This window comes from Ylistrum balloti, unplaced genomic scaffold (assembly GCF_031769215.1).
Source record: "Ylistrum balloti isolate Yb309-2 unplaced genomic scaffold, AGI_CSIRO_Ybal_v1 Utg370240, whole genome shotgun sequence".
Lineage (NCBI taxonomy): Eukaryota > Metazoa > Mollusca > Bivalvia > Pectinida > Pectinidae > Ylistrum > Ylistrum balloti.
The window spans coordinates 535,878-550,994 of record NW_026782195.1 but is presented as its reverse complement, the minus strand read 5'-3'; the positions used below and the strand labels follow the sequence as shown (position 1 = coordinate 550,994).

Here is a 15,117-nt window from a genome sequence, read left to right as displayed (position 1 = left end):
GCATTATTCATATTACAGAAATATTCCTGGTATATATGATAGGTATGTAAAATGAACACAAAACAGATACAATGGTGATTTACCTGTTTATGAATCTCATTAGAGAAATTGCAATTTTTACCCTCTGATAGTTCTACATTTTCATGAAAATTTGGATTGTCTTCGTCAATACACAGACAATATACTTTTATTATGAAGTAGTTACCAGTTTACCCTGAAGTATGTTGGGACTGATGTAGAGAAGGAAGTGTCCATGTACACATATATAATACCTGAAGTGCATTCTACCAATTAACTCTGGAATTGTTAAAAAGGTTCGTTATCCATTGTTCAATCCTTCGGATTTTCAAATTTTAAAGAAATGCTTCTAAAATGCAAAATGTTTGTTTTCTTATATACAACAAAAGTCAGTTTTTTATTCATACACGTCAACAAATTTTAATTTTCAACTTCTTGATTTCAGTTTGCTTCTGTCTTGTGTAACATTATAGCAATTTCAAATGTTTTTACTGTTAACGGATCGTTACTACAGGTTAGATGTAGACTGTACTACAGATTAATTTGTACAATAATAGGTAATACAACCATACATTTGCACTTACTGTTAAGATGATGTAAATAACATTGAAATATTTCCTGTTGTGTAATGTAACAAAATGCCCATGGAGCCTGCATCACTCACCTTGTTAATTCAGCAATTTGTCTAACAAAGAATTTCAAGAATTTCTGAAATAATTTCCTTATCTGGGCCACAACCTTGTGGTTAAATACAAGTCAAATCTATAGTTTATGAAAATTGCTTCAGACCAAATCAGGACAGAATCCAAGCATTCCCACAAAAGAAGAAGAATTTTAACGAATTTTCTATATTCCTCCTACTGGGCCCTGCCTGTACAAGCCAAAATACACTGTTAATTCCAGGCACAATGGATCCTTCAGATCAAACTGGGAAAACTCCTGGCATTCCTTCAGAAGAAGACAGATATTAAAGAATTTGTTCTATACCCCCTATTAGCCAGGCAAAGATTTTCCTACTCAGGGGACCCGAGACCAATTATATACATATAATTGAATCCCCTTCACCCAAGAAAGTCTTAAGCTAAATTGAGACAGAATCCCAACATTCCTTCAGAAGAAGAATGATTTAAATGAATTTGTTCTATTTCCCCTTTTGGGACTTGCCCCTCCCATTGTAGGGGCAGAGACCCACCATTTATACAAGATTTGTTCCTCTTCCACCCAGAATGCTTCAAACTAAATAGGAAAAGATTCCAGGCATTTCTTCAGCAGAAAAATTTCAAAGACCATGCTCTATTGGGATCTGCCCTTCCCACCCTAGGAGGCCCCAGCACCCAAAGGGTTTACAAAATTCCCCCTCACCAATGAATGCTGCAGACCAAATTTGGGTAGAATTCGATCATTCCTTCTGAAAAAGAATTATTACAGAACTTGCTACTTTTCCTCCATTTGAGTGAGCCCCTCAGGCTCCTTGGGGCTGAAACCCGCCATTTATACAAAATAAACTTGTTCTCTCTTTCCCAAAGGATACTTCTGGTCAAATTTGCTCAAAGTGGTTTCTGACTAGTAATGATTTTTAGGGAAAAGTTGACAGATGCAAGATGACACAATATGGCATAAACTAACCTATCCTTAAGAATAGGTGAGCTAAAAGTGTACAGACTGGACATGTGATTAAATTAATGACAATTAAAAGATACATTTCAAGTTAAATGCAACATTTAAAAAGCAATAACTTTATCACAATTCTTGTATTATACTGTATAATGCTAGAGGATTCATCAACTAAACTTAACACTAAACAATGCTATACCAGTAAAAAGGTAGATAGTCTGGAAAAAATATAGTTTTCATCTTATCAGCATAACAGAAAAGATCAGAATAAAAACAAAATTCGCCTATGAACAGTCAACTATATACATGTATAAAGTATAATTGAAATTTGCACTAGGGTAAAGAAATATTTAACCTAGAGCTGAAAGATCAATGTATTATCAGCAAAGGATCATAAGTTATAAGACAGGAGCTTTTGCAGAACAGCAACTCTTGTCTCACAAATATTAGTAAAGCTTTTAGGCACTTTAAAGAAACGGACCATTAAGTCCTACAAGGAACATGATTATAAATATTAGTACCATAGTACTACAGTGATGTACTGATGTACTTTCAATACTTAAACCAAAATCTTTTTAACATGATACAGTATGAAATCCAAAAATCTCATTTTATTTTATTAGGGTAAAAAAACAATATTAAAATCATATATGACTGCCTGTCAGCCTTTTTTTTAACCAATTAGCAGTCCCAAATCAAGCAGGGACAACTAGGGACTAAGGCAAAACCTACATCCTAAATTTGAAATAGATCCATCCTGTTCTTTTTCAAGAAATAGCAGTAACAAATTTTCATTGTCAAAATTCAAGATGGCCACCTGTCAGTCATTTTGATTTTCTCATCAGTCTCAAAATTAGCAACTAAGAAGAACCTACATAGGAACTTTGGGAAAGGCCGAAGTAAACAGTCAGAATTCAAGATGATTGTTTTTTAGCAATTTCCTTTTTTTTTTTTTCTAATTTCATCTGTCCCAAAACCTAAAAAGGACATCTAGGGACCAAAGGATAACTACAAATGAAGTTCGAGAAATATTTATCCAGAAAAACTTTTTATTGTCAAATTCCAAGATGGTCACCTCATAACCATTTTTGTTTTTCTGACAAGCACCAGAATTTATGAACAAAACTAGGAACCAAAGGGAACCTTCAAATGAAATTTGAGAAAGATGTACTTTTCAAGAAAAAGCAATTACAAGAATTTGGTTAAGGATGGATGATGGATGGACAACAGATGCAGGGTGTTATGAACAGGCTAAACACCAATGCCAAAGTAAAATTAACTCTCTACTTCACAGAGCTGAGCTAAAACACACTGCTTTATTTCTGCTTTGAAATCTCTTTGGTGATAGCTTTCGTCAGTAGTCACTCAAATATAAACTATATATTGTATCAAGTTAACAACACTGCATCAGCAATCAGTGATGTGCCACTGCTTCAATGAAATATTTCTATAATTTCAAGCCCTTGCAAAGTTTACTACACTCAGATTTTGACGAAGTTGAGTCTGATGATTACACATGTATTTGACCCCTAACCTCTTACATCTGACCCACATGTTCAGCATATGGTCGTGAGAAGTCAATGCTATTGGCCTCCAGATCTTTCACCAATCCCCTGTATTCCTGTCGCAGCTGCTGCTGGAAGCTGTGGAGGAGACGATTACCACTAAGAGACAGGAAGTCGAGGACCAGAATGTTGGACGGAAAGTGCAATCGCTGGTATGAACGTATTTCCTGGGCAGCTTCAATTAAATCCTGGCCTTTGATCCAGTTGTATCTGTGAAACAGCCAATCCAACATCAAAACATGAAATGAATAGGTACTAAACAAGGACATAGTCATCAAGCTCTCCCGTCAATGTTCATTTGTAAAATATGTACATTTAAAGTGAGCAACAGAGAAAAGTAAAGTATTTTTAAACAGTAAATGTTCGGTTTAAAGTTCTACTGAAAATGATCAGTATAATAACAATTTAGTAGCATAATACTGTGAATATTTATAAAATCAGCTTATCATACTTTTTTATTCTCTCATTTTACATATTGGTAATGATAGAATATTTGTCACTAAATTTCAGTGATGCTAGATCAATCAATAGTTCTATTACCGCTCAAGTATGACAAAATCAGTGAAAAAGTTTATACACATTAATAAAATACAATACAGCATTTAATAGTCTGGTACGTACAATTGCAGGAAAGTTACTATCAGTAAAACAAATCATAACCAGTGACAGTGCAACATCACTTCAAACATTAGACTTCTAAAAACATTTTGGAGATTCACTATCATAGGTTGGTTTATTAGGGCTTTTTACTGAATAGTAAAATGACCTCCTGTTATTGTTCTGTTTCTCATCATTATTATTCTTATTCTTCTTCCATGATTTTGTGGCATGTAAATTTCTGAATCATAGCCTTTTAAAGGTCTCTTATCATTACTTCAGGGGATATCCTGTGCAAAGCAATCAGCCGTTCAGATCACAGCTGTCTCGTTAGATATCTTTTGGAATTAGCTGATAATCAAACTTGAAAGTGGTTACTGTGCTAATTCTGCTAAGCAAGTCTCATAAAAGAAATTGATCATTCCTTTGAAAGAAGATGAAGGATCAAGGTAACAAGTGTACTAAAACATTTCGTCAAAATCTGAGCAGTCCTTCAAATGCATGCAGAAAGCAGTATCTGGACAGATGGAAGGACGGATGGAACCCATTTGAATATTATTTGATAAAAAAAATTTGGTGGCTAGGGATAGATATGCAGCAAAATCATCAACATTCTTCTAGGTGCACACATTGACTTAACACTGCTGGCAGGGTCACTGGTGTGGAAGTATGAGCTGGACTGCTTACACCCGTACCCAATGTTTAGGGAGAGAGAGTTGGACTGTTAACACACTTATCCAATGTTTAGGGAGGGAGAGCTGGACTGTTTACACACTTACCCAATGTTTAGGGAGGGAGAGTTGGACAGTTAACACCCTTATCCAATGTTTAGGGAGGGAGAGTTAGACTGTTAACACACTTACCCAATGTTAAGGGAGGGAGAGTTGGACTGTTAACACCCTTATCCAATGTTTAGGGAGGGAGAGTTGGACTGTTGACAAACTTACCCAATGTTAAGGGTGGGAGAGTTGGACTGTTGACACACTTACCCAATGTTAAGGGAGGGAGAGTTGTTAACACACTTACCCAATGTTTAAGGAGCGGAGAGTTGGACTGTTGACACACTTACCCAATGTTAAGGGAGCGGAGAGTTGGTCGTCGTGGAGAGCAGGTGATGGCCATAAGGAAGTTCAGCGCACCAGACTCTGTAAAATATACACCAATTACAATACCATACAACCTCATTCACCCCTTTTCTTCATGTCACCAACAACGTCACATCCTAGAGATACAAAAATACTCTCACAGATCCCTTTTCCTTTGCCAAAACAATGTTCCAGAAGGAATTGATTCCCAATCCCTTCTGTCAACTGTTATGAAAAAGTTATAATTTCTTTATCTAAAAAAAAAAAACCCATGTAAGTCGTGAATCCCATCTCACGATACTCAAGCAGTATCCTGTATCCATTAACAATATGCAGTCTTGATGTAATATGTGGAAAGCCAAGATCAAATTTCATGAAATTCAAAAACAATGCTTAGATGTTCTGCAATATTGCCTAAACCTTACCTAGATGGTTGTTTTTGATTGACAGCTCCTGAAGACTTGGGTGACCTCTCACTGTGTGTATGAACTCTTCACTGCTCACTAGAACGATAACAATGATGAATATCAGCAATGTGTACATGCTACTGGCCAAATACCATGACCCTCGGCCTTTTGGTGATTAAGAAGAAGTCAAAAATGAAAATTGTTTACAACACACGACAAACAAAAAGTGATCACAGTAGGTCACCTGTAAAAATCAGAAATGTGTGCTATCGTTGTAAAGTTGTCCAATATAGTATAAGCAATGTGTACAATAATTGTGATGTTCTACACTATAATATCAACAATTAGTAATTAGTATACTATCATAATAAAAACATAAAGTACATTTTAGCAGAATGGAGTCCAGACAGAAATCATATATATTTACCAAAGGTACTACGGAGCCTGCTGTAGTTGAGGATGAGAGTTTTCAGGGAGACACACTTTTCTATGAACAGTAGCAGGGCCTGCTCCACTGATTCCTCCACCACACGATTGCCACTGAGACTTACCACCTCCATCCGAGTGTTCTCTGAAATATGTCATAAGTCTGCACTTGGTTCCTGTAAACCCTTCCCCACCCCCCTTTCCTTTTTTTTTTTTTTTTGAATAGTTTACTGAATTGGATGAAAATTCTTTAATATGCGATTGCACATGCTTTGTCCAAAGTACAGAAGAGAATCAGACTATCGTTTTACACTGTCTCATAAAACACTACTCTGACAAAATCTCTTGACCAGTAAATCCCTTATAGAGAATTAGGTTATCACTTTGCACTGCATGAAGCACTACTCCGATAAAATCACTTCATGTCTCCAGTAACAGTTGTTTTGAAAAAGTGATAGGATAGAAAAAAACGGAAAATGTGCTATATACCTGCCAAAACCTCCAGGAGTTGAAGAACTTGTTCCTCCTGAAGAAAGCATCCATTTAGTTTTAAATGCATCAGTGCCAGATCATTCTTGACAAGATTCAACAGGGCCGCAAACCCAGACTCTGACAGGGTGTTCATGCTCAGGTCTAACTTCCGGACACCTTGCAACAGCACTGCAATTCAATTAACATAAGATAATTACTGTGTATACAATAAAACTGTTCCACAAGACTTGTTTCACAAACTCAACAGGTACATCTCACTATTTCTCTTTAATTTTTTGTCTGAATTTCAAAAGCATATACAATTATATTACCTGTATCTAGAAATCTTAAGGTATTCTACAACAGGTAAAATAACAGTTCTAATTTAGCAGTTTGCTAGATACCTAGACTACTGATAATTAATCTGTATATTTACCATGTACTTCTATAGTTACCATATTACTGTATGGTTTGGTACATTTATACATAGTTCACTAACCACCAGGGGTTAAAAGCCAACTAATTTCTATAGACTTTGAACACTTACCACCAGGGGACAAAGGGAACACTTACCACCAGGGGACAAAGGGTACACTTACCACCAGGGGACAAAGGGTACACTTACCACCAAGGGACAAAGGGTACACTTACCACCAGGGGACAAAGGGTACACTTACCACCAGGGGACAAAGGGTACACTTACCACCAGTGGACAAAGGGTACATTTACCACCATGGGACAAAGGGTACACTTACCACCATGGGGGACAAAGGGTACACTTACCACCAGGGGACAAAGGGTACACTTACCACCAGGGGACAAAGGGTACACTTACCACCAGGGGACAAAGGGTACACTTACCACCAGGGGACAAAGGGTACACTTACCACCATGGGACAAAGGGTACACTTACCACCAGGCACCAGGGGACAAAGGATACACTTACCACCAGGGGACAAAGGGTACATTTACCACCAGGGGACAAAGGGTACACTTACCGCCAGGCACCAGGGAACAAAGGGTACACTTACCACCCGGGGACAAAGGTTGACTAATTTCTATAGATGTTGTACACTTACCACCTGGGGACAAAGGTTGACTAATCTCTATAGGTTTGGTTCACTTACTACCAGGGGACAAACCACGGGAACACTTACCACCAGGGGGACAAAGGGTACACTTACCACCAGGGAACAAAGGGTACCACCAGGGGACAAAGGGTACACTTACCACCAGGGGACAAAGGGTACACTTACCACCAGGGGACAAAGGGTACACTTACCACCACCTGGGGACAAAGGTGACTAATCTCTATAGGTTTGGTTCACTTACTACCAGGGACAAAGGGACAAAGGGAACACTTTACCACCAGGGGACAAAGGGTACACTTACCACCAGGGGACAAAGGGTACACTTACCACCAAGGGACAAAGGGTACACTTACCACCAGGGGACAAAGGGTACACTTACCACCAGGGAACAAAGGGTACACTTACCACCCGGGGACAAAGGTTGACTAATTTCTATAGATGTTGTACACTTACCACCTGGGGACAAAGGTTGACTAATCTCTATAGGTTTGGTTCACTTACTACCAGGAGACAAAGGGTACACTTACCACCACGGGACAAAGGGTACACTTACCACCAGGGGACAAAGTGTACACTTACCAAAAGGGGACAAAGGGTACACTTACCACCACGGGACAAAGGGTACACTAACCACAAGGGGACAAAGGGTACACTTACCACCAGGGGACAAAGGGTACACTTACCACCAGTGGACAAAGGGTACATTTACCACCATGGGACAAAGGGTACACTTACCACCAGGCACCAGGGGACAAAGGATACACTTACCACCAGGGGACAAAGGGTACATTTACCACCAGGGGACAAAGGGTACACTTACCGCCAGGCACCAGGGAACAAAGGGTACACTTACCACCCGGGGACAAAGGTTGACTAATTTCTATAGATGTTGTACACTTACCACCTGGGGACAAAGGTTGACTAATCTCTATAGGTTTGGTTCACTTACTACCAGGGGACAAAGGGAACACTTACCACCAGGGGACAAAGGGTACACTTACCACCAGGGGACAAAGTGTACACTTACCAAAAGGGGACAAAGGATACACTTACCACCACGGGACAAAGGGTACACTTACCAAAAGGGGACAAAGGATACACTTACCACCACGGGACAAAGGGTACACTTACCACCAGGGAACAAAGGGTACACTTACCACCACGGGACAAAGGGTACACTTACCACCACGGGACAAAGGGTACACTTACCACCAGGGAACAAAGGGTACACTTACCAAAAGGGGACAAAGGATACACTTACCACCACAGGACAAAGGATACACTTACCACCAGGGGACAAAGGGAACACTTACCATCAGGGGACAAAGGGTACACTAACCACAAGGGGACAAAGGATACACTTACCACCACGGGACAAAGGGAACACTTACCACCAGGGGACAAAGGGAACACTTACCATCAGGGGACAAAGGGTACACTAACCACAAGGGGACAATGGGTACACTTACCATCAGGGGACAAAGGGTACACTTACCACCAGGGGACAAAGAGTACACTTACCACCAGGGGACAAAGGGAACACTTACCACCAGGGGACAAAGGGAACACTTACCACCAGGGGACAAAGAGAACACTTACCACCAGGGGAAAAGGTTGACTAATTTCTATAGATATTGTACACTTACCACCCGGGGACAAAGGTTGACTAATTTCTATAGATGTTGTACACTTACCACCTGGGCACAAAGGTTGACTAATCTCTATAGGTTTGGTACAAGCTTGAAAGTCCAACAGCTCAAGTGGTTGACAATTCTCTCCATATCTAGAAACATTTGTGTAAAAAGAATCAACATTAGCTAATGAGCAGACAAAAATATATACAAGATATCCAAGAAGGGGTCTTGTCACTCACCATCATTTGATCTTAATTTGTGCCCTTTTTTTCTCTTCCTTTCTCTGTTTCTGCTCTTTTTAAATGAGATTTTGAAATTCCTTTTAATGCAATAACTATAACGATCTTTTTAACTGATTGCCAAATCAGAGATGGTTGCCTGTTTGCCATTTTCAAATTTCAAAACATATCTATTAGTAATGGGCTTGGTTAAGATTTTGTATGGAATTAAAAAAAGCACTTGGATCTCCAAACTGAGATGTAATTTTACATCATTAGGATATCATAATTACACAGTCCCACACAATTAGTGGTCAAAACTGGGATGCTAACGTGGAGAGGAATGACTGATTTACCATAATACAGTTTATCCTGTGGCTCTATGACTGGGATATATAACTATTCAGCACACAGAACTTTGTGACCAAAAGTATTCACTATTTATCAGGAAAATTATAGCCAAATATGCGACTACAATTGTGAATGAAAAGAAGATGTCACAAAACGAATCAGATTATTCTTATTTACGACCATTTACAACGAAGTCCTATGTAATATATAAACCATATCTTTTCGATGAAAACCCTACTTGAAGTCTGTATGTAGAGTGTGGAGAAACTTCTGGAAGAAGGATGGGTGTACACTGATGTCATCCAGTACTAGATGAGACAGCTGGTGGGCGTGTACCTTCTGTAGTAACTGTGTGGTCAGTTCCTCCAACTTCATGTCTACAATATTATAGGGGGAACCATTACAGCATATATCTAATGCACAACTTACCTCAAGTCATACTAACTAACAGGTAATTGTTATGTTTATATCTCCTGTTCCACAAAACTTTTTATAAAGGATACATTGCAAATTCTAAACAAAACAAGTAAATAAATACTAAGATAATGTGTAAATAAACATCCAAGAACGACTGTTTATCTTTATTATTGGCGGCCGTCATCAGGACCATGTTACCCACATTGCAGGATCTCTAGTGAATACATTGGGTATCCATCCAGGAACATAACCGCTTTCAACGACTTTAAGAGTGTTGGTTCTCTCTATTGTTTGGATTTCTATTTTTTGGATTTCACAAATACTGAGAGTAATGAATCTTCAAGATTATAACAAAGAAAATCAAACAAAACCTACATCTACAATATATATATGGATATACATGTAAAAAAAATATCTTAATTACAAAATATCAAACCTACATCTACAATATATATATGTATATACATGTAAAAAATATCTAAATTACAAAATATCAAAACCTACATCTACAATATATATATGGATATACATGTAAAAAAAATCTAAATTACAAAATATCAAAACCTACATCTACAATATATATATGGATATACATGTAAAAATATATCTAAATTACAAAATATCAAAACCTACATCTACAATATATATATGTATATACATGTAAAAAAATATCTAAATTACAAAATATCAAAACCTACATCTACAATATATATATGTATATACATGTAAAAAAACATATATGGATATACATGTAAAAATATATCTAAATTACAAAATATCTTATATACATAAAAAAACAAAAAAACCTACAATATATATATGGATATACAAAACCTACATCTACAATATATATATGGATATACATGTAAAAATATATCTAAATTACAAAATATCAAAACCTACATCTACAATATATATATGTATATACATGTAAAAAAATATCTAAATTACAAAATATCAAAACCTACATCTACAATATATATATGGATATACATGTAAAAAAATATCTAAATTACAAAATATCAAAACCTACATCTACAATATATATATGGATATACATGTAAAAAAATCTAAATTACAAAATATCAAAACCTACATCTACAATATATATATGGATATACATGTAAAAAAATATCTAAATTACAAAATATCAAAACCTACATCTACAATATATATATGGATATACATGTAAAAAAATATCTAAATTACAAAATATCAAAACCTACATCTACAATACATGTTTATAATAAAACACATCTCAAATACCCAATTTAAAAAAATAGATCTACAATACTTGCACTTATTATCTGACTTTCATTTTTCCTGAATGCTGATTGGTCAAAACACCTCTCAAAGTTTTAAATATATTGTGATGTTACACCAAAACAGGCAGAATCTGTGCAGAAGAAGTGAATATATCGGTAACAGTTCCCTGAGCATCTGACAGGTCAACATAACAATTCAGTAAGCTGTGCTGCAATTCTTGACCAATCAGAAGCTAGGATTGTAATCACATGATAGAACAATTATTGACATGCTTTCAGGTTAATTCAAAGATTTATTAACCCTCAAAGGTCTTGGGAAATACCACCTTCTTGGGTAAATAAATCCATCTATTCACCAGAAAACAGGTCAATAATTGTTCAAAGTATTTAATCAAACATTACAAACAAGTGCATCTTTAAAGTAAAATTATTACAAAAAGTATTTCAGAAATCTGTATAAATCTGAGTTGTATGCATCCATTTAAATACAGAGATGTTTTCATAGTAGCAACAAGAACTTACCTACATCAAAAACTCCAAACTTTTTTAAAGATGTCCAGCCTGGAAGGACATGGACAAGAATGGAACTGATATCGTACCGGTTGGCAGTACTCAACAGAGCAAATGACTCCAGTCCTGTTACTGTCTCATCAGTGCTCTGATCTTTGGTCTGCGTTACATCACTATGAAAGCCAGATTTCTGAATTTGGTTACTATGACAACTAGACTTTGCTTGGCTGTTTGTAGAACTTTTGTTGTTCTTCACCACAGTTTCTCTGTAACAAAATTTATTTTGCCCTGTGGAAGAACTACTTGCAGTTTCCCTTTTCACACACACAGAATCTGTTCTATTAATAGCTGATTGACATTGAACACATCGAGATATTGACGAAGGAACAGGTTTTCTGCATTCATCAGGTTTGATGTTTATTGTATGAGCGAGAACAAGATTTTCCAAGGTGTCTGCTGGTCTAGGTAGAGGTGTAATAGCCTCATCATAAAGATCTAAGACCTGTGGTTCCAGTAAACTTTCAGGACCATCTGGAATATCGAAATTTGAGGACTCACTGCCGTCACTATCAAAACCTACTTCCCACAAGAGGGGCTCAATGGTCCTCGAACACATTGCTCTATCCTCAACTGTACTGGAAAAAATGCCAGAGCTAGTTGAAGGTCTTTCATCGTCATACTGCTGTAACTTGTCATCTGGTTTTCCTGATTCTTCAGACCTATCTACCACAGCTGAATCTTCAATTGATTCAATACTGTCTTCACAAGAGTTTGTCAAGGAAGACTCTGAATTCTTTTTGGTTTTAGCACAATTATGACAGATCAATTTTTTCACATTTGATAAATTAGAAGAGGTATGATCAAGTTTTCCTGAACACACGAACATCAAGTCTAGCAGACAAGGTTCTGATAACTTGACAGTTGACAAGACGACTTTGGTTAATTTACCATGTTTCATGAGAGATACCACCAAGGCACGTATGCCAGTGTAGTAGGTGTCTGTCAGTGTTACAAGCTGAAGTCTTTCCGTTACTTGGAGAAGTTTCTCGAGAAGTGGAGCACAACCTGCAATCCAACCGCACTGAGATCCAAGAACACGCAACGTCTGAGCATGAGCGGAAAAATCCAACAACTGTTCCAAATGGAAAGACATAGGTCCTACTGTTCCTCCTCCATCATGGTGATTTGAGATGAAGAAAGAAATCGGAGCACTAGAAGAAGACGATGATGATGAAGAGGAAGAAGATGGAACTGGAATGACAGGTGGCGGATCAAGGGTCTCCCTGCGAACCAGTCTGTGGATTGGGCAGAGGAATAAGCTGTGAGGATCTACAAAAGAAAAATGTCAAAAATTTTGATCACCTTACTGCTCAGGTAAGAGACCTTTTGATTCCTAAAGTGTTTAATGAAGGATATCCCTCAACAACACAAGTCACAGTGTACTAATGTAAGTGACCAGTCTAGAACAGAAAAAAATATATTTTACATCAGAATCCACTATTGTAAGTGAAAAGTCTAGAACAGAAATAAAATATTTGATATCATTATTCACTTATTGTGGAAATGAACTTTCTACGAACCTCTTGTGTTGACACTGAGTGTACAGAAATTGAGAAGATCATGAAAATGCTTCATCAGATAAACTTTACGTGGATCCTTGTCAATTGCCTCCTGGAACACATTCATCACAGACTGAACTCCAAACCCCCAGCGTCGCCGGATGTGCATGTTCCATAGCCATTCACACTTCACACCTGTAAATTCAAATAAGTACAATCTGTACAAATTCGCATCAAACTCCATAACTTTCTCTTCCAGTGTTTAGCTGAAGCAGAGTCTCTGAAGGAAATTAACTACAAGCATTAGAATGCAATGTACACAAACATTTCACAGCCAGTTATAACACAGTTAAAAAAGGAGTTAATTAAAATGTTGTTCATTTTGTTCTTGATGAAACAAATCTGAACAGATAAAGCTGCTAGAGGAAGACTTTCATGTACTTCACAAAACAAGCAGCTGATCTTTACCTAATGTGCATATTTTTGGGGTTTGACTACCATTGTTCCAATCAATTCCATATACGAGAAAAATGTTCTTAAGAACAACTTTGGAAAATCTCACCTGAGTAATGAAGGATGAATACAAGAAAAATAAAAGGTCCTAACGATTCTCCCCTTACCTATGTACTCTTTTTTAAGAGAGGATGTCCTCTACAAATGATCCTGACATATATGTATACACAAGTTATCTGCAGATCCTTAATAACAGAAGCCATCAAGAGGTTTCTCACCTGCGTAAGAAAGACTTTGGTGGATTGAGTGAAGCCAGTAAGCACTCATATATGGGAGAATGCTCTCTAGAACAGGTCCTGGTAAGTCTACAAACAAAAGAATAATGAAACATATCAGTTTTATTTAACAAAACCAATAGCATAATTAACCAAAACCAATAGTTTGGTTCCCTTTAAAAAGTACATATACAAGAGATCCTCAAGGAATCAAGACACCAGCCATTGTTGATATTTGTTTGCTCATTAGAAGATGGCTCTTTTCCTATCTTTTCTCTTCTATATGGAATTTAAATAGTTATGCTTTAGAAATTGTGATCTTAACCTTTAACTTCCATATCCAAGATGGCTGCCAGCTGTTGATCATTTTATTTTGGGTTATGCTGCAGACACAACATTTTAACAATGACCGTAACACTGTGAAAAAAAATCACTGACTGTTCTCCATTGACTACAGTACCCAGTGTATCAGTATATAGCCATTTGCAAAATCGGAGCATCTAGTGCAAATGACATCATTTTTACCATTATCTACTGCTGTCTATGATTGTAAGCTATCTTCGCATGACCATAAATCCTATATTATTATCTTTGTTGATATACAATATCTTCCGACCTTATATTTACCGTTGCCATACATTAAATGTAAAATAAAATTTCTTGATTCTCGAATGACGTGAAGACAGACAAGTCATTTATTTTTTGAGTAAAAAAATGCAGTGCAGCACGGCCCAATCGCGCATTTTAACAAATTCAATTAGATTATAGAAATTGGTTGTCTCACCTGCTACGGCTTCCGTCGGAAACAAATCCATATTTTCTCCCACAAAAGTGGATGTCGATCTGAAGAGGGACTTCATTGTGAATATGGAAATTTTACCAGTTCATACTAAAATGTTTCTACTGTTGCAATTGTGTATATGACAAAAATAAACTCCCTGCGTGACTTACTTAATTGCCATTAGGTATTACCATACACAATCCTATCAGCTAAAAAATAAAAAAGCAAAAAATAATCCTCGATAGAGGTTTCTGTTCGCATCTTTACTAGCGGAAGTAAGATGATGATTTCTAAAATAAAAGCCATTTACGGATTCCGGGGCGGATGGTATTGCTAGGACAAAGAGAATAAAGCTTACCTGCAGTACGCAATTACGATTT

At 37.0% G+C, this 15,117-nt stretch overlaps 1 protein-coding gene across 1 annotated transcript; it reads right to left on the bottom strand.

Moving 5' to 3' along the window:
* On the bottom strand, window positions 1-14,982 carry LOC132552166 (uncharacterized). The gene is made up of 11 exons (XM_060216307.1): window positions 14,741-14,982; window positions 13,960-14,046; window positions 13,250-13,423; window positions 11,682-12,998; window positions 9,716-9,854; window positions 8,969-9,057; window positions 6,202-6,372; window positions 5,714-5,857; window positions 5,305-5,382; window positions 4,864-4,939; window positions 1-3,407 (listed from the first exon to the last, which is right to left on the bottom strand). The coding sequence occupies exons 1-11, from the start codon at window positions 14,814-14,816 to the stop codon at window positions 3,170-3,172; spliced, it is 2,589 nt and encodes an 862-aa protein (XP_060072290.1). The 5' UTR covers window positions 14,817-14,982; the 3' UTR covers window positions 1-3,169.
* Between the last annotated feature and the right edge of the window lie 135 nt (window positions 14,983-15,117).